General features: G+C 47.9%; 1 protein-coding gene across 1 annotated transcript in view; it reads left to right on the forward strand.

Annotated features, from left to right (window-relative positions):
- SLC39A11 (solute carrier family 39 member 11) overlaps positions 1–22,562 on the forward strand; it is a 263,444-nt gene that overhangs the window by 75,467 nt on the left and 165,415 nt on the right. Inside the window, exon 5 of the mRNA XM_025047120.1 lies at positions 7,968–8,088. Coding sequence (XP_024902888.1) covers positions 7,968–8,088 — 121 coding nt within the window. The remainder of the gene's footprint in view (positions 1–7,967; positions 8,089–22,562) is intronic.

A 22,562-nucleotide genomic window follows, 5' to 3' on the forward strand; every position in this document is an offset into this window, starting at 1 on the left:
TCTCTCTCTCTCTCTTTTCTTTGAATCCGGAAAAATCATTTTTTGGTTGTCAAAGCTCAATGATAAGCCACACGTTAGCCTTTTCTCCTCAGCAGTGCTGTGATAAAGATGTCGCTTCCAGCTCTGATCATGGAAGAGCTGAGTTTTTATCATTATTATTTCTTTTATTGTGGTAAAAAAAAAAAACAAACGGCTGGGTTTCATCAAATGATTACCTTCCTGGTTTTTATAGCTAGTGTAACGATTATGGGAGGAACACACACATGTGGCAAATTCTACTGACCCAGCCTTTAGGATGATAAACAGACCTTTATTTTTGAAAGTGATACGTAATTCAGGCCAAGAGCCTGAATGGTGGTACTCCATCCACCATTTGTATTTTTGCTGGAGAAAATGTGATTATGTTCCAGTGCAAGGAGAAATATTTTGCTAAATACCCTGAGCATTGGGCACAGAAGAGAATTACTTTTAGCCCCGTTCCCCAAAGCTGCTTCTGCTGAATAGTCAGTCATAGGTTTTCTACGTGGCCAAATCAGTATGGGAAGTGCGGAAATAGACAATACCAGTTCCTTGCTGTGGGCTTTCTCAGAGCCTTTGTCTGCCTACGTGTGGACTTTCCGAGACTCTCCACATTTGTCCTTGAAATCCTTGCTCTTGGAACATCTCACGGGACAGGGAGCTCTGGGAAATGGCAGCTTGGAACAGCAGAAGTCATTAGGAGACTTTTGTTCACAAACACAGGTGTGTATGTTGTCTCTGTCGGCACGTCGCTTCGACTACAGGAAGCACAGAGAGCAGCGATTTAAACAGTTTCCGTTATTTTGAGCATAGAAAACCAGTGGTCAGGTCACTGTGGACTGTGAAGTTCTCAGTGTTAGTGTGCAACACAGAGGCAGAAATGGCTATATTTTGCTAAATACCCTGAGCATTGGGCACAGAAGAGAATTACATTTTAAATGACAGTTGACAGGGAGGGACACACCCGAGAAGGAGAATCCGTTGTTCCAAGCCGTAGGTCAGCGTTTTTCCCTATTTTACTAGTCTATGTATTCATTGGAAAGGAAATGAAACCAATACATTCCCAACTTTGTTTCAAGCTGTTATTACTGTAATGTTATATACGTAATTATCAGCCTTAATATGCACAAGCATAAAGTGAGATACTCATTAGGCCTTATGCTTTTGGCTCTTCAGTAGTCATGAAACCCAAAACTTGTCAGGTCACGTCAAAACACCGAAATCCATAAAATTGAAACCAGCGTTTTCATGATGTGGCAGATGATGCTTTGCTAAAAACAAGCCCCCAATTATAAGTGCCAGTGGTACTGACTGCCATGATCAGCTCCCTTTGGTTCATGGGTCTGTCCCATGAACATGGCTGGATGGAGTCCGCTCCCTCATGGCTATTCTAGAAGTTCTTGGCAAACTCCATCGTCTGCACAGGGCTCCATGAAGTGACCTGCCCTGAGCTTTGGCTCAGCCATGTCATCCGTCTGTTGAGTCTGTCCTCAACACTTAGTGCCCAACTGTTAAGGAAATACGCACTCGATCTTAAACACGAATACAAATGAAGGCACCGAAATCGAGCCGTAGGATTTAGTTGTAAAGTGGGTCACTCTGGTGATTCAGCTTGTTGGTATTATTTTTCCTTTAGATTATCGTTTAAATGAAAATACAAAATTAAAGTTTTATATAAAACTTTCAGACCGTCGAGAATGCGTCCCTGGGTCCCCATTGGAGAAGCACTGCTCTGGGCTAATGAGACTGAGTGTGTGGGTTTAATCGAGAGCAGTTGTTTGTGGGCTAGACCCGTGGAGGGCTGCGTGAAGTTCACGGGCTTCTCAGTACTACACACAACATTTTGTATGTCCATGCGTATGTGCTGAGGTAGGTTACAGAAATGGCCACAGATTCCTCCCCTGGTCCATCCGTGCTCTGACACTGCGACACTGGGTGTCTCCTGACAGAAGGAACATTTGGTTTACCCACCCCTCCAGTCCGGAGGGCCACTGACTTGCTGAGCTCGATGGATGGTAGCGAATGTGGTGCAAGCAGAGACTCGAACAGCACTTGACACTGGTTTTGCCTTCTCTCGGTGCCCCTGGAACCCCGAGTTTACCATATGAACGAGCCCAGTCTAGTCTGTTGGAGGATGACAGGCCACATGGAGAAGAATCCACGTGTCCCAGTCCGCCAGCTTCTGGCTGACGGCCTGCCAGCTGTCAGGTGCTTGTGCCATCCTAGACCGTCCAACCCCTGGGCGAGCCACGAGCTGACCACAGATGCGCACATGAGTCCAGGCAGTATTCACCAAACCTTGGCATGTCCACAGCAGCGCCCAGTGGCTGTGGACTTCAGAGCAGTAATAACTGGTCATTTTAGGGTGTTTTGTTACCTAGCAATGAGTGTCTGATACACGTGCATTTTTTCCCTGAGAGGAGAAATCTTGTCTTTTAGCAGGTTTCTGGAGGCATCTGTTATCCTCCAAAAGGATAACCTAGAACGGAAAACATTGCCAGCAAAAGATCAACAGGGCGTTCTTAAACTGTCGACAAGCCAGGAAAGCCTCAGAGTGGATTCCATGGGTGCGTTTTAATAAAATATAGGACCAGGTTTAGGAGTGACTTAAGAGTGAGGGATAATCATTGAGGATTCGAAAGAAAATGCCTCCTTATACTTAGGTATTTCCATTCCTTTAGGTTTGAATTATCGTTTTAAGGAGAAGTTCTCTTTTAAGTTACAGGAAAAAACATAATGGTTTGGAAAACTGCCAAGCCCCATCTCTGTCAGCCTTGCTAGTAGGAGGAGACCCAGTTCTTTGGGACATAAGCGTGGAGCCACTTATCTGGAACAGCTATTGGAGGGCTATCTTTGCAGACCGTTGTAGAGCTGTATCTTTGCAGAGTTGTGGTTCTTTAAATTCTGTTTAATATGATTAAGTTGACTTGATTATGAATAGTAATTGGACATCAGAAATAGGAGATAGTTTGGTCCCTGAAAAGATAGTTCGAATAATAGCATAGTTACGCAGCTTAAATATGGCTAGAAGTCCATAATTAACTTCCGCCGTTATAAACCTTCAGGCTAAGGTCATGGAGGAGACGCTCAGGAAGCTGGAAGATGTGGCTTCGCAGGGTTCATGGGCTTTGGGGTGGGAAGGTCTTACCTTTAAGGGGAGCGAGCTGGGCTGCCCCATTCTGAGTATTTCTGCCAGAAAGGAACTGGAGATGGAGCGTTTGGGTGGAGAGTCACAGAGTAGGCAGCCAACGACCCATCCTCACGCGGTCTCAGGGCCGATACTGAGGATCTCGCACAGTCATCAGAAGGACAGAAGCTGGACGTGGGTAGAAGGTCATGCTTTTTGCCATCAGCTAGAATGTCTTTAATACTTTAAAGCCCTTTCTTTCGCTCTCTGTGCTAATTCGTCTTTCCTGCCTTCTCAAGGCCTAAATGTCTCATGCTCACCTGGACCTTTGTTTTCTTATGCTGTACATCATTTCTCCTCTCATTTTGGAGATTCTGTAATATTGTTCGTTGCAGAAAATTAAAGAGTTATTGAACACGGACACTGCTGGGCCCTGACCGTGGAGCCGAAGACACAGCTTCTGCTTTAAGAATCATGGTTTTGAGAGAGACAAGGAAACCGACAGTTACCGTGCAGTTTGACAAATGTTCTGACAGACGCACGTGTGGGATATCAGGGGAGCACAAAGAGGGAGGGATATTTAATTCAGACTAGGCTGGGTTCATCTAGGAAGGCTTCCTGGAGGAGGGCGCTTGGGCTTCTTCAGCCAGGATTTTCAAAGTATCAAGTATGGAACAATTAGAAAGAAGCTTGAAAGCCTGCCTCGCTGGCCATCAGTTGGATGTTGCGATGCCATTGCGGGCAGAAGGGACTCACGCTGAATTAGAGGCGAAATCCTAGTGCCTCAGAAAGGGCAGGGTGCATTGCACTCCAGAAACTAGTAGGGACCACGTGCTTTGAATTGTCATCCTCTTTGTCGTTAGGCCTCCTGGCTGTGACCCATGATCCCTGAGCATGTAGGCAAACCGAGGCAAGGAAGATGGCAGCTACCTGCCTGGTAGAGCCCGAGACAGGACTGTACCCTCTGCCTCAGTGTCTGTGCCACTCTGTGTCCCTGTTTGCTTTGAGGCTGGCCCCTTGGGCCAGCCTGGCCCTGGGCAGCAGGCCACTGCCTGGCTCCCCAGCAGAGGTCATCTATTATATAAGCGTCATCCATATTCTGGCTGGTGATAAGGGGCGACATTTAATTTTTTTCCGTTTTGTGGAATAATTTAAGATTGTGTTACAAGTGTCATTATTGTTGCAATTTCTCAGTAATGAAAACAGCATTAATTATTTAATATCACCTTGTGTGTCTGGGTTAAGTGAGGATGCTGAGAGGTGTAGGCAGGTGGTGGGGGAGGGGCGAGGGAGTCAAAGCCCAGGCAGGGGCTCCAGGCCCCTTCCGCAGCGTCAGTGCCCCTGAGTCCCTGGTGGGGGGTTGTGGGGCGCTTCTCTAGAGATTCTCTTTTCTTTCTCCACTGAGGTATAACGCAGGCCTCGTCTTAGCTGTGGCTGGCAGGAGACACCAGTGAATCCTCCGGTCTTTCCCTTCATTCTTTATCAGGGACTTTTGACCTGGGAGAGACCTCAGAAACTGCCTGCACGGAGGCGGGTGGGTGGGGTGGGGTATGTGTGGGGGGCTCAGAACCACCACAGACATCTCCCAGCCCGAATCAACGTGATAGGAAGCGTGCGGGGGTCAGGTGACCGTCCGGCTTGCTGCAAGGGCGCTGGGAGCGTCAGAGGTCGGTTAGCGTCGCTTCCCGTGATGGTTGTTCGTAGCGGTGACACATTCCAGTGGGGGAAGAGCCAGAGACAGGCGAGGATGTCGAAGGGAGCTATTGGGACACGAGCTTTGGGAGGTGCGGGTCCTACAGAGCTCTGGCCCCAGTGGCACTTACCAGTCATGCTTTGCGAGGGGGCTCTCCTTTGCCATGGTAGACTTCACCCAGAGGTGACCGCATCCTGTGGGTTACACTCTAGGCTCTACCTTTCATGATTCTAGAAACATCCATAGCCAGCTGTCGTCTTCCTCGTGCCTGGGACGGCAAGCCCGGATGACCAGCACTGGGCTCAGACACGCGGAGGCGTGAGCGGGGAAGCCGTCTGCGCATGCACTGAGGGGGCTCCCCGCGGTCCCCGTGGGACACGGCGGCCCGCGCTCCTGAGCCCGAATGCCCGGTGCAGTGCGTGGCCGGGGGTGGTACAGGGCAGTGCTGGGTCTCTGTCAGGCTGTGCACAGGACAGCTTCTCAGTGGAGTTGGGGTGGGATTTTCTTCGTACACCCCCAACCCCAGCCCTGAACCAAAGCAATACAACAGAACGTAGATCGATAGCATGGTGACAGGCTGTGCTGGGGAAGGGGGACGTTGGCCTGAAACAGGCTTCGGAGTCACAGTGGCTTCCTCCCTGGGTTTCAGGGCTTCGCTCCAACCCCACCGTCTCAGCATCTTATTTGTGTGAGATGCTGGGACCCAGTACACAGGGCTGTCATACTAGGGTGGCTGTGATCGCTGTGGCTATGACTTATTTTTCTTCTCAACACTATCACCACCTGGCACTCTGTTTTATAATTTATTGTTCGTTTATTGTCTCTTTCTGGAAGGAGAATGCAAGATTCATGCAGACAGAGGACTTGGCCATTTTATATCACTAGAACGTGGAATAATTGTGGTACACGGTTGGTGGTTAATAAGAATTTGCCAGATACATGAAGGCGGGCGGGCTTCCTAGAGAGAGTGGCAAAATTCTTATCTCTGTGGCAAAAAGAGGGTCTGTGAGTTCCCAGCATTGCCGGTCATACAGGGGGCTTTGGGGTCCCGATTGTCCTAAATCTTCCTAACGCAGGATTTCTCAGCTTCAGCACTGTAGACATTTGGCCGGGTCATTTGTCAAGGGGGCCTGTCCTGTGCATTGTAAGATGTTTAGCAGCATCCCTGGCTTCTGCCCACCAGATGCCAGCATCACGCCCCACCCCTACAGCCACATTAAAAAAATGCCCGTTTCCAAATGCCCCCTGTGGTGGGGATGCAAAAGCCCCCCTGCTGAAAACCCCCGTTCTCAGTTCAAAGTAGGCTCTCTCCAGGCTGCTCCTTACTAAACGGGCTCCAGTCAAATAGACAGCTTCAGGCATGTTAGGGCTGCTGCATTTCTGCTGGTGCGAAGAGGTTCTCTTTCCACTCCTTCCTCCGATTACGCATCAATCACATCATCAAAAGAAGGGAGACGAAGGAGGGAAGGTCAGCTGACACTCTCATACTGAAACACATCGTTTATTGCTGCCATGATTCCTCAGATGTCAGCATGAGATGTAGGATTAGAAATAATTAAAGCATATACACAAAGAGCTTTGACTCTGTGGCCATGGCACATGGCATAGACACCAGCTGTCACTTGGGGGGGTGGGTAGAGGGGCTTTCTACAGGGGGAGAGACTGGCCTTCTTGAAGTCCTGCTGTCCCCAGGATTCCATCCATCTGTAGTGTCAACCTTGACTGTGATACAGTGTGACAGGCTGCCTTTCTTTGTGCTTCTCCCAGTGACAGCAGGTGAAATCCTGCAGTCCGTACAGGGACCCGAGAGCCATGAAGCTTCTTTCCCCCTTTTAAAAAAGGTTAAGTGAGATGTTGGCACCCTCATATGCATTGCAGAGAACATTGCACATAAACGATGAGGACAGTATCGATGTATTAGACAAACGAGACAACGTGAGAGGCGGGGTTTATGTTTTCGTTTTTAACTTTTAGTTGGGAAGAAATAATGAAATAAAATGTCTGAGTCATTAGATTCTCTTTCTGATCTGTGTGTGTGTGTGTGTGTGTGTGTGTGTGAGGCACAGCCAGGAGTGACTTTGGTGAAACTCCTTCATGAGAGAAATTTACCCGGGAAAACGGTTTTCATATTCGCTTGTAAATGGCTACGTTTCAGTGACTGGATCATAAACCTCTTCCCATATTACAGATACATTTTTTTAAGCGAAAACTTCTGTGTGTTGGGAACTATTTTCGCCTGGTTTTCAAAAAATGTCTGCTTTGTCCATCGAGTTGATTCTGCTCACCTTCCCTTAGCATCGAGGTGTTTAGATGCAGGTGGAGGTGTTTGTGCCGGTGGGGTCACCCCTCGTGGTCCTCGTTCCCCTCGAGGTCCCGCGCATTTGTAAGCCGTCGGGGGGTCGGGGGTTCCGACCGCCGAGGCCTTGCGAGGAGAAGCTCACGGCCCCACTGTGGGTTCCTCTGTTTGCTCCGAGCTGGAACGTAAGAGCTGGGATGTTGTCTTGTTCACCAAGTACCCACACAGTTGGCAGTCAATAAATATCTGTTAAATAAACATGGGGATTTTGCCTGGTTAATGCAAAAACAGTCGAATTAAGTAGTGACAGACAAAGCAGAAGGGGGACGTGGCTGTTTCAAGGCCATCTGGACCTCACTCCGCACATGTGTGTCCTCCACGGAGCCCACGTTCCCCGCTTCGAGGTCTCGTTGTTTGGATCTCCCCGCCTTTCCACCTCATGAGAAAAGCGAAGATAAATTCCGAAAAGATATCAGCCTCGGTTCCGGTACTGAGGCCGCCAGAAGCGAACCTGCCACGTGGGCTTCTTTTCACAGTGCAGGGACAGAGCCCCTGGTGCCATTTGCTCTGTGGAGTGGGGTTTTGATGTGTTTTATTTTTATTTTTTTCCATTTTTAGGATCAGCACCTACTCCTCAGGTCCCGTTTTTGTCACCCTAAAAGTTCTGCAGTCAGAAAGCTTGTCATCTTTCTAATGACTGAGCCTGCCAACGGCTGGGTCTGGCCCAGGGACTGGCCCAGCGGCCCTGGAGCCCTCGGTAGAGACTGGCCGAGCCGGAGGGGTCTGGGGAACGAAGGCGGTAGAGGTGTTACAGTGACTGCTTCTTGTTTCAGGGTGCAGCAGAAGACCCCCAGACGGCCCTGGCCCTGAACTTGGACCCCGCGTTGATAAAGAAGTCTGATGCCGAGGGCCCCAGGCTGCTCCTCCCTGAGACTGAACTTTCCATCCGGATAGGTAGAGCTGGGCTTCTCGCAGGCAAGCGCCCTGCTGCAGACCCTGGGGAGTGTCGGGAGCTCTGTCCTCTCCCTCCGAACGCCTTTCCCTGTGGTGTGCAGGGCCGAGCTGGTGTCTGGTGCAGGCCCGCCTTTCTCATTTGTTCTCCAGACCACCCGCTCAGTGCCCAGGAGGTAGCGGTGCCTTTTGGTTGTCTTCCTAACTGGGACCACGGGCAAGGACCCCTCAGATGGGCTTGGGCTGGTTTGGGTTAGAGTGAATGGGCCTTGGTTCCTCTGTCTCCCTGTCTCTGAAGGACCCTGAACGCTCCTTCTCATTTTCATCCTTTTGATTCATCTGGGGAACTGTGCATGTTTCTCTCACTGATTCAGTTTGGAGCCAGAAAACCTGAAAACAGACAGCAAAGTCATGCCTTTGAAGTCAGAGGGAACGTTTCCCTTGAGAGGAATTAGAGGCCTGGCCGGAGATGTACCGGAAGGATGACGTTTTCCGTTCTCGGTATAGGACACCCCCGCGTTGCCCAGTCACTGAGGGCGTCGGCTAATTTAAGGGCCGATTCGCCTAAGAGGTGATGATGGATTCTTCTCCTTTGAATTTAAGGCCCGCCTTTAGCCTGAAAGCCCCAGGCGCCCCACTTCTTCTGTAGACCTCCGACTGAGAATGGGGGTGTCCTCCTTTGCCCCGTGTTCGTCTCGAGTGACTTGGAGAGAAAACAGATTTGCGACTGGTCACCATCTTCACATTAATGATTTGAGGGAGAAAAGTCTCTTCACGTTTCCATGCTGGCATTTTAATATGTGTTCACCCGGTGTAGGCTAAGGTGATCTCTAGACCTCGGGGACAGCCAGTGTACAAAAGTGACAGTGATGCCACAGCTGATTCTCAGTTATACGTGTTCACATTATGTCCGGCATGAATTATTCATGAGGAACTCGAGTATCTTCTCCACTTGGGCTAATCCTCACTGCCTCCCACAAATTCCTATGTGGAGTATAATCAGGACATAAAAATTTAACATGAACTGAAGTGATAGAGGGTTAATACAAAAAAAATCTGCCCCCTGCCACTGATCACGCATTTGATTTATACTCAGATCAGAGCCACTTAGGTGTTGTCTGCCATTCCTCTTTTATTGGAGAGTCAGGAACTGCCTGGTGACTCAGATGGGCCACTGTCCTCCCGTAAACCTTGTAATTTTTCACGGCCAGTCCTGGGAACACGGGGACAGAGGACTTGTTGGTTCTCACTGGCTATCCTGGGCTAGCGACCCTGTGACCCCTTGAAGGCTACAGCCCTGAGTCTCAAGGATGAAAAAGGTTGGCCAGATTTTATTCTGTCCCCCCCCCCCCGCCTTTTTTTTTTTTTAATCTTAAGGGGAAAGGTCAGTGCCTGTCAGTCAAAATAGGTCAACAGTGGCGATCCCGTCAGTGGATCTTTTCCGATGGGGCCATGGAATATGGGGCCGTGGGAGGTGGCTGTGCAGGACAGTCTCTCCGGACCGCCGGGTCTCCTCGGCCACCCAGAGTGAGGCTCTGTGGGAGGGAGATGCAGCCCTGTCCTCTGCTCAGGAAGACCAAGTCACAGCCCGTCGCCAGGTGACCAGGCGACACGAGCTTGCCGTTGTTGTTTATATACAAAGGCAAACGTGGCCCTTTGGGGAGCTCCCGAAGGGCTTGCCGAGATGAAGCGAGCCCAGCCATCTCTGCGAAGTCGGTATTCTTCTCACCTGGACACACCTGTGGGTGTCAGGCAGTTGAAGACTCTAAAACTGATAATGGCTATTTGATGACTGGCCCTTGCAGATCAAGCCTGAATATGCATTGTTTGTACCATCTGGATTTGCCCTTAAGCTCTCTGTAAATGGAGCAAGGAGATTGGTTTAATGAGTATTTAGCGAACAACATAAGCCTTTAAAAAATAATATTGGCGCTGCTGTTATAATGTCCCATAATTGGTTTAGCGAGAAGAAAAGGCAGAAAAGCCACCCTGTGGGAGAGAAGATTCAGCTGCTCTGAGCAGTGGCAGCAGCCTGAGCTGGGAAAGCGTTTATGAGATACTTTCCTATTTATGCCTTGGTGCCAAACGTTTTACGTTATCAGCTATTCTCAAGGCTAGGGATATTTGGGGACTTAGCTAAACCAGTTCTTTTAAAACTGTCAGTCTCCCTCCCCGCCACCCTCTCCCAACTGAACTATTTATCTCCAACTAGCTTTCTTTTAATTTAAAAAAGTAATAACATGGACTAAAAATAAAGAAGTAATTTTTCTTCCAACTTTAACTTCCTTACGGTCCAAGCTCCCATCTCAGGCACAGACACTGTGTCTAGTTCCTTCTAGATCCTTTCAGAAATATTACGTTTATACAGTCATCCTTGGCCCATTGTTCTGCGCCTTATGCTTTTCACCGAACAACACTTTTTGGTCTTTGTTTTCTTGGTCACTCATCAGTTCATCCCAGTCTTGTTACTGGCCTCGATCTTACCTAGTTGGTCCCCTTTAGGTTGTTTCAGATTTTTGCTGCTATAAAGAATGTCTCAGAGGCCATTTTTAGATGTACGTCTCTGGGAGCACTTATATTGTTGAGTAAATTCTAGAAGTGAGCCCAGCGGTTCTGCACATCTGGGGTTCATGAATGGGCACCATGGAGTTTATGAACCTCTCGGAATTTTATGCCAAAAAAAAAAAAAAAAGTGTTTTTGGAAGGCAAAGTTCCGTCACACTTCAGATGGGTCCAAGACCTTCCTCCCTCATTCAGCCTCTGCCTCCCTCATTCAGCTGCCTAGGAGCACATTTTCTTCCTAACTAGCACTCTTTTTGGCTAAAGAAGGATAGTAAAAAGTGAATCGGTCCATCTTTTTACTAATTAGCAGCTCTATTTCAGTGTGTTGTTTATTTTGAGAAACTCCAAGAATGAGAGGTTTTGTTCATTGATCCGTTAGCATGGCAGATGGAGAATGGTCTGTAATTTTGCATAAACTTGTAAGGAACAGGGGTCGGCATCATTTTCCGGTAGATAAAGAGGTGGGTTTAATTTAGGAATTTATTTAGTTGTAAAGTGGCTATTTTTTTTTTTTTTTTGTAAATCATTCCAAGGCTTAACATTTTTAGGGAAAAAGTAAATAAGTACTTAAGTCAAGGACACATAAGCTGTGAGAAACTCTGCTTACAGACCGATTTTGCCTTGACGTTGTGTTCTTTCGTCATGGGAGAATTCACCTGCCAATAATCATTCTTCCTGGACCACCTGACAGATTAGAAACCATGGTTTTGCAAAATGAAAACGATGGCCCCGTGGAGAGGTGTTTGTCCGGGGACTGAAAACCAGGCAGGTCCCTGGCAGTGCCGCCTCCTCCCTGAACTGGGGTTCATAACCTGGCTTTCGTCCCTGAAAGTTTGAGAATGCGCCAAACCTGCCAGCACGCGGCAGTAGCGCCCAGGCTATTAAGATGCGTCACGTTTTAATACAGACACATTTTGCTGAAAGACGAGGAACAAAGTGTTCAATAATAATAATTACCAGGAGCGCTTTAGCGCCACGGATGCCAAATAAAATAAGTGGTAGAGAAACTCCCGCTCGAACGGGGCTCTGTGTGGGTGGCGAGTGGCTGTCACTGTGTCGTCGCTCATGGGAACATTATTAGGCGGATACGTTTTATAGATTCTTTTGCTTCTGATGAGTTATATCTCTGCCTGACTAATATTTAGCACTCAAGTAGCATTCTTCCTGTTTGCGTGCCCTTTTATTACCATTGTTATTGTTTTTAGCCCCGATTGCCGGGCCTGCGTTTTCACAAGGCCTAGACCTGGAGGCAGTTGGCACTTGGATGGGCTCCTGGGGCCGCCGTGACATAGTTCCGCAGATGGGGCTTCAACAGCAGCCACTGATTTCCTCACAGTGCTGGAGGCCGGAAGTCCGAGGTCAAGGTGCTGGCAGGGCCGTTCCTCCAGGGGCCTTTCTCCGTGGCTTATGGGTGGCCACCTTCCCCCTGTGTCCTCACACTGTCTTCTCTCTGCCTGCCTGTGTCCTGATCTCTTCTTAGCAGCCATATTGGATCAGGGTCCACCCTATTGACCTTATTTTAATTAAATTACCTTTTTAAAGATCCCATCTCCAAACGTAGTGAAATTCTGAGGCACTGGACAATAGGAATTAAACATATGACTCTGAGGGGGACACCAGTCAAACCCCTTAGTGGCGTTTAGCAATTGTTTTGACAAGTTGTCTTCCTGCGGATGCCGACCGACCTGAAGGAATGGCGGATGGCAAGAGAACTTGATTCTCTTTGTTTCTTTCTACCTTTTAGGGTCTCTCGCTGTATTTCTGTCTCCTTATCTGTTGGTCTCACACCTGGCCAGGCTGGGGATGCTAAATAAGCAGTATGGAAAAGAGGAGAAGGAAGTTGAAAAGTGACTCAGAGAGAGAAACTAGAAAGAAAGTCATATGATTCGAAGTCTGGTTTTAGAAGGCTGCTAGCAGGCGGACAGTCTGCTAATGAAATCGTGGGGCAGCGCTGTCCACTGCCACCATCACCTGGAACGATAAACTCAAGTAGCTTTGGCAGAGAGTAATATGAATACACATTCGCAGGTGTAGACACGCTCTCCTGACTGTATGTTTTCTAGGGCTGTCATGACAATGCACCGTGAACCGGGTGGCTTAAAACGATAGAAACTTATGCTCTCACAGTCCTGGAGGCTCGAAGGCTGAATCAGAGCGTCACTGGGGCCACCCTGTCCCCGAAGGCTCTATGGAGTCTCCTTCCTTGACTCTGGGACCTCGTGGTGGCTCCCAGCATTCCTTGGCTTGTAGCTGCATCACTCCGGTGTCTACAGCATTGTCACAGGGCCTTTTCCCCGTGCGTGTGTCCGTGTGTCCGTGTGTCTGTGTCTGAATCTCCCTCTCCTTTCTCTTATAAAGACGCTAGTCATTGGACTGAGGGCCCACCCTCATCCAGCAGGACCCCTTCTTAACTAGCTAGATCTGTAAAGACCTTATTTTCAAGTAAGGTCACATTCTGAGGTTCCGGGCGGACATGTATTTTGAGGGAACACTTCAACCAGTACACTGACCAACCCCGTACCTCGATCACTGCATGACGCAGACAGTCTGGAGGGGCTGGTTTGCCATGCACAAGGGAGGGCGAGGGGGGAAAATGAGAAGCGACGAGAGGAGGCTAATCCAGGCAGTAATAAAAACCCATGTAATTCACTGGGAGCCTTTAGAGCACAGCTGCCGGGCCCTTTGTGTGAAATATTCATTAAGTGTCTACCGAGGAGTTAGGGATCCTGTCTCCTTATGCAAAATTTAACATTCGCTGGGCCGGCAGGTTCTATCATCTTTATAAGAGTTCTGACACATTCATTTCAGCTCGTAAGTCTGTTAAATCAGGAAATGTGTTTTTAATGTGCTTTTGGGAAACAGAACAGACAAGTGGTTTGGGCAGCAGCAGCCCCCTTTAGGATATTCCTGCCAGGCTTTTATACCCAGAGATTTAGGGGGCTGCTGCCAAAAGCCTGGCAATCTGGGCTCCTTTCGTATCATTTTGTTTTGTTTTTCAGATGTTATTTTTTTTGCAAGGGCTTCTTAAGCTAGGCAAGCACAGGCGGCACTTCGGTGTCAAGTGTTTAAGATCACAATTGTTTATTTATGTTTTGTTCCTTTTGTCTGTTATGGAAAGTGCCTAAGAAGGATTGGAAGCTGGTTTAGAGCCCGTGAAACCGGGAGGAAATAGATGCCACTGACTGAGATCGGCATCCTCAGAGCAGGATGGAGAAGGTGGAGAAGACGTGGAATCGGGGTTTGAAACTGCATAACCAGCAGCAACAGCTCTGGCATCTGGGACGGGGTCGGCGCATCCTGCCTTAAAGGGTTCACGAGAAGCCCCATTCCACGTGGGCTGTCTCTGTCAGCGAGCACAGCCTGTTCAGCCTCCCATATCTCTTTGGATTGTATGCATTCTAGTGTTTTGTTCTTACTTCTTCTCTCTGGTGTATTTCCTCTCCTGGGACCAGAGAAAGAAGACAGCTCTAAGTATCTTAAAACTAAATCAGTCGTCTCAACGAAAGACGATTTTGAAGGTCATGGCGTTTTGGAGCTAGAGGTGTTAAGGGATGTGTCAGCACCCCCCGCCCCCCCAGTTGGTCATCCCAAAGAGGACTGACTCCCAAGGCTCCTGGGCTTGTTTAGCTACATAGCCTGTGCTCGCTGCAGTGCGTTGCCATGGTAACCTTTCCCCTTCTCTCCCACAGTCCAGCAGTACTTCTCGGCTGGGTTAACATGATGTCTCCCCTTGTCTAGTGTCATCTCACCCCGCCCGCTCTCTGTCTCTCCATCTCCTGGTCCCTCTCATTGTATCACTCCGTACCTCTCTTTTCGTGCCTGCGCCCCTCTTCTCCTCTCCTTTCTTCCTCTCTGCCTGAGGCTGGAGCGACTCCCCAGCCCTGCCTCACCCCCTGCCTTGTGCATGGCAGCCCTTGGAGAATTCTCTCAAGCTCCATTGGGCCCCCTGGTGCTTTTAGTGGCTCCAGCGTAACAGCTCCTGGGTGGTAAGTAATTGGAAAAGTTCTTCAGGGGCACTTTCTTCCCACTATCTGTGGAGACCCTCGTGGGCAGACTGCATCCAGGACCCTCTGCTCTTTCTGGAAAATCAGATCTGGGGAAAGTTCTCCCCCTTGCCTTCGTTCTGGTTTGGCTTCATGACGTGGAAGCCCATTAGCCCTCAGTGCTAATTAAACTCATCCAGGTGATCTGTTGTTAGAGTCCCTGCCATCCACTTGGGGTACAGCCCCCTGACAAATCTGGACACCCCTGAGCTTTATTATGGAGGAAGAGCCTCTCCTTGAAGTCATCCTTCTTAGGATCTTGGAGACAATCCTTCTTAGTGTCTTGGGGACAATCTTTCAACCCACCCATCATCCAGCCCTACTTAATTAGAGTTATTAACCACATAGTGTCGGATAGTACCTGCTTCTTGTAAGTCTCCCGCAGCCAGGGGAGAAAGAAGACTTGCTATAGTAACTTTCGTTTTTGCAGGGTCTCGTGTGCCAACAGTACTCAGCGTGAGGGGTCTGATTGTACGGCACTGTTCCCCTTTGCTGCTCCCTTCCTGCCCCGGCCTGCAAAGGACAGTAGGGATAAGTATAGAGACTGCGCTGGCGTCTAACAGGATTCTGTTATCTGACCGAGACCTCAGAGCCAGTTTTTATTCGCGATCGGAGTGCGCAGTCCTGTCGCTCAGCCAGTTTTCAGGATTGGGCGAGTGGAGTGAACCCTTTGCTGGCGGAGAGCTTAACATCAAAGGGATGGAACAGGAAAGGCTGCGAAGTGAGTGAAATTGAACCGGCTCTCCCAGAACTAATGAGCTGCTCCCGGCCTCCCCGCCGGCCTGCTGCTGGGAAGTCGTGAGCTCCAGAAGCTTGTTTAAAATTCCGCATGCAGAAGGCTGCACGGAGGCAAGTTTTGATCCTCCATCCATCTCGCCTGGCAGAGCAGGACGTTTCGACTCAGCCTGTATTCTGAAAGTCTGATTAGGAGAGCTCTAACGTGGGTCTGTGGAGGCGGTGCCTTCCCTGCCCTTCCCTGCGTTTCCTCCCGTCCTGGTCCCCCATTTAGGTCGTGTGTGCAAAGTCAGGACATTTCAGGATCCCGTGTCACCGGGTACATGCAGTAGATAAGCACGTGGCCTTTCTCCAGAGGGGGCTCTTCAGCATCATACGTTAAACACGGAGATGTGTCTTATTTTCTAAGCACAGCGTCTTCACTGAACCAGTTGGCAGTTACTGTTACTCTATCAGGCCCCTAATGGAGACGAAATCCACAGTTTCCAAGGGCTCCAAGACCCCTGGGATACAACCCGAGGGATTAGGAAGGGAAGGGAGCCATCGGCTATGACTAGCAAAGGGCCTTGATGCCTGTTTTCCTCCCCTTAAGAAATAGAGTTGCAGCTTTAAACTTAAAATGTGAAATTTCGACATTCGAAAAATTTTAAACTAAATAGAAATGATGGCTCAAAGTCAGGTAGCCAGTCCTCTAGGGTTGCGTGATGTCTGTCTCGATGCTCTGACGTAGCTGCTGAGCTCTCCCTTAATGGGATAGTCGCACGGTGGTCCTCCTGAGCTGTGGTCCTCCTGAGCTGTGATCCTCCTGAGCCGTGGTCCTCCTGAGCCGTTGTCCTCCAAGCATCGGCCTTGACCGTTTTGTGGGAAGCAGACCGCCCGAGCATCTGATGAAAGGCTCACACTGCTGAGTTATTGGCATATGGTGCAGTGATATCCTGGACATTGCGTGTTGCTTAGCACCCCTGATCCCCAGCCACTAAATGCCGGTAGTAACCCCTAGTCAATGTGTGACAATAGTGCAAAAGGACCCCGGACATTTTCCAGGGGCCCCTTGGGGTCTATCCACAAGGGAGCAGATAAGATATGTCAGGTTGAGACTTGCACAAGGATGCAAGATGCCAAGAGTTTGAATTTCAGCCTCGCTTCTGCTCGTGGAGTGGCCAGCCTGGGGCCAGGCTGCAGCTGCTCAGAGGAAGGGGCACCTTTTGAATGTGCCCCGAGTCCTCTCTGGGCTAGCTGCCACCCTGCCACTGCCCCTTGCTGAGAACAGCTGTCGGAGACTCTCTCCCCAGAAAAATGCACCTGCGTGGGTTCACATACATTTTAGATTCAATTTCCGAGCACTTCTTGGCTGGCCCGGCACAGTGCCTGGCACACAGCAGGAGCTAAGGGCATGTCTGATGACTGAACTAAGTAAAGCCCACGTATGGTCCCCTCTGGGGATCCAGAGGCCCTTGGTGATGAGCTCCAGCCTGGTCCCCAGGCTTCCCTTTGTTTTACATCACCTCCATCTCGGAGGCTTCTCGTTCTTGTACTGACACCCAAGGTATGGACGGTGGGAGGCCGTGGTGCAGCTCGGGGTGTTCTGGCCATGACACTGTGTTGGCGCAGAGCTGAAGCGGAGGAGCGAGAGAGATCAGCAGTTAGGGCGTGGAGTACCTGGAAGCTCGGTTTTTCCTCCAGAGCCACATCCGACTTCTTGTTTGTAAGGTCCCGAGTCTCTACACATCCCCACCCTGTTTGCCTTCTCCTTTCCTCTCAGTCTCTTCTCTCATCCCGACGTCTTAATGTGATGTCTTGGAATCGTGTTCTGTTCTAAGAGCTTGAGCGGTGCTGCCAAGAGTCAGGTTTCTTTTCCTTTCATACAGAACTTTCGTGGTCTGTTTTTTGTTAGTTCGCGTATGCATTTGTACTTCACCAAGCCGAAGACTCTACTTGGCCTAGTCTGGTCAGTGAACTTGATCCCTGCCTTCAGAGATTTGCGGGAGAGGCAGACACCTAAAGCAAACCATCACACAGTAATTGCAGGCAGTCATGCTGCAGGATTGATGCCTGATTTCTTTTACAGACTCTAGAGGGTGGTTACAGTTATCTAGAAAAGAACCCAGTTATGAGGCCTGGGATCCTCTTCTTCGAAGGAATGTTATCAGTCTTCCTGGACCAATGAATGTCAATCGAGCACATCACATCAGCCTTACTGAGAATCTCGTGGTTTCTCCCTGTATTAACCCGTGTTCAGGATGATATTGCAAATGCTCACTTTTCGTCGGTGTTCTTTCTTTGTACGTAAAGGAGAAAGGGGAATTCTCTAGTACCTGCATGCATGCACACAGGTGTGTGCTATGTGTGCATGCGTGTGTTTGTGTATATGCATGTTGACCTGTTTTCTAATAGAATTAAGTATCTTTGCATGTAAGAAACAATGCTATGTGTATATGCATGTTGACCTGTTTTCTTAATAGAATTAAGTATCTTTGCATGTAAGAAACAAGAGTGCTTACTGGCTTCATGGACCATTTGCAGCCCAGTACACTAAGGTGCTAGAAACATATGTTAGTAACAGGCTTGTAGACAAGAAAGCGTGACTGACCCGTGGAACCGACATCACTACTGGTCCTTGTCAGGGAATGCTCACTTGTGAAATGTGCAGGCTGCTCCACTGTAAGCCTTGAAATCACCAGAAACAGCTTTCCTGAAACTCGAGGATTTGCCTTACATTCTAGTTGACATTGGTGAAGTTCTTTTTAGAATACGTGTTGAAATGCGTATATTTAAGAGCGTGGTTCCAGGCTTGGAAGTGCTTCAGTGAACATGGGTTCAAATCCAGATGGGCACAGCCGGCATCGTCATCCACAGGAAAGATTTTTATTCGCAGCTGTGTTTGGCGCTGTTCAAATCAGGATGGATGATTCTCTTCCGTCCAGCAACTCAACTGCTAGGTGATTTGGGGCATCAATTTGCTACCAGAAGATTTTTAGTCTGCTCTTCACCTCAGCCCGGATCCTAGGTGTCCCCTGGAGAGCTGGATCGGGAGCAAAAAGAGCCACTAGGGCCTACTGTGCCCACTAAGCTCATTCTGGGGTGCTCAGTAATCCCTTTTGGGGCGAGAAATAACAACTGATTAAAAAGTCAAACAACTGATATGTGAACAAATACTGCAGAACTCATCTGGACAAATGAGTTGAGCTCCCTGGAAGTGTCACCCTGGGACAATGACATTATTCCAGAGACATGTAGAAGACTCTTAGGAGACTTTTCATGGTCAACTTTACAATCCACATTTAAAAAACAAAAGGCATTTTATTTATTGTGGTCGGGCATCATTTTAATAACGTCACCATTCTCAAAAACAACTTTCTCCCAAAAAGACATTCAAAAGAACATTTCCAAAGCCAGAGGTGACTCCACGTATTTGTCCTTGCTGCTCCCTAGTGACAGGGACAGGGCTTCCCAAGGCGACCCCATCCCTGATGCTGTGGATTCAGGACATTTTCTCATGTCCGTTTGGCCTCTGTGGCTTTCGCAGGCCTTTTGGTCTCTGGAGCCATCGAAGTTAGGTGAGAGGGTACAGGGGAGGTAGACGGGGGCAAAGGGGGTCAAATATATGGTGACAGAAGGAGATGTGACTTTGAGTGGTGAACATAATGCAATGTACAGATGATGTGTTATTGAATTGTACTCTTGAAACCTATATAATTTTATTAACCAATGTTACTACAATAAGTTTAATAATTAAAATAAGTCTTTTATATAAAATAAATGCAGTGAAAAGAGAGATGAGTGGACACTCTAAATATAATTTGTTGTCCAGAGCATAGCTGGTTAAAATAAAAATCACGGCTTGAATTTTTGTTTTCAACGTTTCATTAAGTTTCCCTGTTAGATGACTCACGGAGATGATGGCATTTACTCGGAATTTGTGCTGTAGGGCTCCGTCCCGGAAGGATGAGGATTTAAAGGCCTGAGGGATATTCCCCACATGAAGTCGTGTGTCGCCAAGAGTTTTAACGTTGACTTAATTTATCTGAGCGCAACGGGCTTTGTGAGTCAGCTTTGCCTTGTAACAAGCAATTCTCCAACCTCAGGGACTTGCAGCCACTCAGGCTGATTTTGCTTTTAAGTTACAGGCGGCTGCAGGTTGGCTGTGTCTCTCTGTTCCATCTGCTTCTCCTGCTGGGTCCCCGGCTGAAGAATCAGCCCCCGTAAGGATACACTCAGTGGCGTGGTAGCGGAGAAGAGCAAGAGACCTGGTGGAAATGCGTGATGCCCTTTTAAGAATTCTGTTTGAATACGGTGTGTCTGTTGCCCAACAAATCATACGTCATACTGAGGAGTGTACTTGGCTTCTAGGGAGACATTGCAAGTCCAGGTGGGGATGTACAAATCCTCTGTAGGGCAGGGAGGCATGATTAATTGTGAATATAATACAATCCGCTGTAGTCTTCCTTCACAAATAACCACTTTTGTTCCTTCCATACACAAAATAAATTCACTTCTGACTCAGTGCGAGATACCGCAAAATTCTCATCCAGTCATGGAGTCAGATCTGAATTTCAGGATCTCGTGATTGATAGACTTTTCATTACATCTGGATTTAGTTTTCCCTGCTCCAGTGACCTATGAACTGAAACATGTTACATGTCCGACTTGGTGGACATGTAAGGGATAACCCCAATAGACACTTTGGACACATATACCTCCCTTGGTGGCTCAGCAGCTTTCTTAGCCTGCTTCCTGGCTGTAGAAATTGGGGACCCCTAAAGCAGATTTCTCTCTCCGGTGGTCACAGTCTCTTGTATGCCAGGCTGGTGTCATTTTTGGTGATACAACTCCTAAATCATTATCAGTTTTTATTTCCATTTGATTTCAGTTATCTCGTGAGCCAATAGCCACACTCACGTTTCTCTTTGAGCCAGTTCTTTTCCAGACGTACCTTTCTCTCTAGATTTAATTATAGGCACTTTGAGCTTATCAGGTTTCTGTGAGACCACGCCACTAATCTCTTTTCCTATAGCCATCCGGCTAAAAGGATTTGCCTGGGTCAGGGTATTTTAATACATTTAGAGATCTTAACAGTCCTTGCTTTTGTAGGTGTCCTGAGGCTAGGCCTTAATCGCCTTTCCTGCAGAGAGCATTTGTTTCTCTTTATTGATAAGAGATGAGAAACAGTTTTATCTTTCAACCTATCAACTTCCAGACTTTCTAGATTTTTTTTTTCTCCCTCAACCCTACTGCAAACCCAGCTAATTCTTTTCCGAGTTCCTTTTTTCTTATAATACTTTGTGGAATGCACTTAATAATAACTTGTCACATTAGCAGTGCTGTTTTGTGACCTTTTCACCTAAAGCCACATATCCATTGTTGTACCATTTGCCTTTCATATGATCACAGGGGACAGTTTTCTCAAAAGTATTGCCTATTTTCCTGTCCTCATTGTGGTTCTGCCATCGTCCACTTCCCAATCTGAGCTGATGCCTCAGATTTTAGGTTGTTCTGTTCTATCACAAGCCACTTCTGGTGCTAGTTTTGTAATTGTCAGCTTTGCTGGAGCAACTTGCAGTTCTGCATCTCAGTGGGTCATGGCGTCTGTAGGCTGCTGGTTTTACGATGGTTCTGCTGTAAGTGAATTCTTGTTCGGAGACTTGAGTGTTAGGAGCAGCACTGTGGGTCATACCTGTCCTTGATACCTCTTACGCCTCCTGCTTGGATGTCGTGTACCTCATGTCCATTCGTGTTCCTTGGCCCAAGCAACTCGCGTGCCCAACCCCAACAATGGTGCCGGCAGGAACGCGTAGGCGGCCTATAGTCCCACAGACCACGTGGCACTGAGCGGGGATGCGTAATTCTCTCACAGGGAGGGGGAGCGTCGAGTCATTGTGAAAAAAACTACAATCTACCACCAGTGTTAGATACAAATGGGAGGCAAGAGCCAAATGATGACACTAGAGCTAAAGATAAAGTTACATGCATGTCACCAAAATTCAGGAGAGAGGAGGAGGCGGGATCAGTGTGTCCTTAGAGAGGTTTCTTTCAGGTTTTCTTCAGGGGGAGTCTCACTGAGTCCTTATAAACTCTTAGGGGCGTGATGACACACCCAGCAAGTGTGTACACACACACACACACACACACACACGCTTCTGCACTATTCTACCCAACCTTCAGGGCTTTCTTTGGTTAATTCTCTGATAATGGGAATTTGTTTTAAGGTCGACAAGGAAACGTGGACCTTTTGTTTCTAAAGCCCTATCTGTTCTGGATCATTAAATTCCACTTAAATAGTTGTTTATTGAAGTGAGAGAGGCTCCAAAGTTGATGGAAAAGCAGATGCTGCTTAGAATAATCAACGTGACACGTCATTCGTCATTCGGGGCATTTGGCAGTTTGTTGGAGGCATTGCTTCTGATATAAGCCGGGTGCTTCTGCGATGATTCGATACTCGATTCTAATTCTGTGTCTCCTGGTACTGTTGATTGTGAAGTTCTTATCTTGCAAGTGGTTATAAGATCTGCAGAAGTGGGAGCCCTGCCTTTGTTGGGTGGTGGTGTGCTGACGTGGGAGGCTTGCAGACAGACCTAGGTTTGAATTCTCCTCGGAAGTATGGCTGTGTCCTCTTATAAGATTGCAATAATAATATTTATTGCACTGGGACTCAGAGAAAATATGTAGAGGGACTAGCACAGTGCTTGATATGCACTGTATAGATTCTAAGACTCACTCGTTTTTGCATTTTTGGCATCTCTGAAATTCATATTTGTTTTAGAACCAATGGCATGTCATAGCGGAATTGATAGACTACATAAAATGAAGGTGTGTCTTAAAATCGTGTGTCTTAAGGTTTGGCGAAATATGCTAATAAATACTAAAATGAGTATTGATGGAATTAAAACGAATTACAGAAAACATTCTAATGTAAGTTAGTGTTCCTCTAAGTTTTTGTTTTGGTCAAGGGCCACTTTGAGAAGCTGATGAAAACTATGGCTCTCTTTCCAGAAATATGCACGTTCCCACAAAATTTTGCATATGATTTCAGGGTTTCGTGGACTCCCCTGAAATCTCTTCCCTAGACCTATCTCCTTGGGAGAAATTATGGGTCTCGTGAATTATTATTATTATTAAATAACTTTTATTTTTCCTTTT

This window comes from Pteropus alecto, unplaced genomic scaffold (assembly GCF_000325575.1).
Source record: "Pteropus alecto unplaced genomic scaffold, ASM32557v1 scaffold134, whole genome shotgun sequence".
NCBI classification, from domain to species: domain Eukaryota; kingdom Metazoa; phylum Chordata; class Mammalia; order Chiroptera; family Pteropodidae; genus Pteropus; species Pteropus alecto.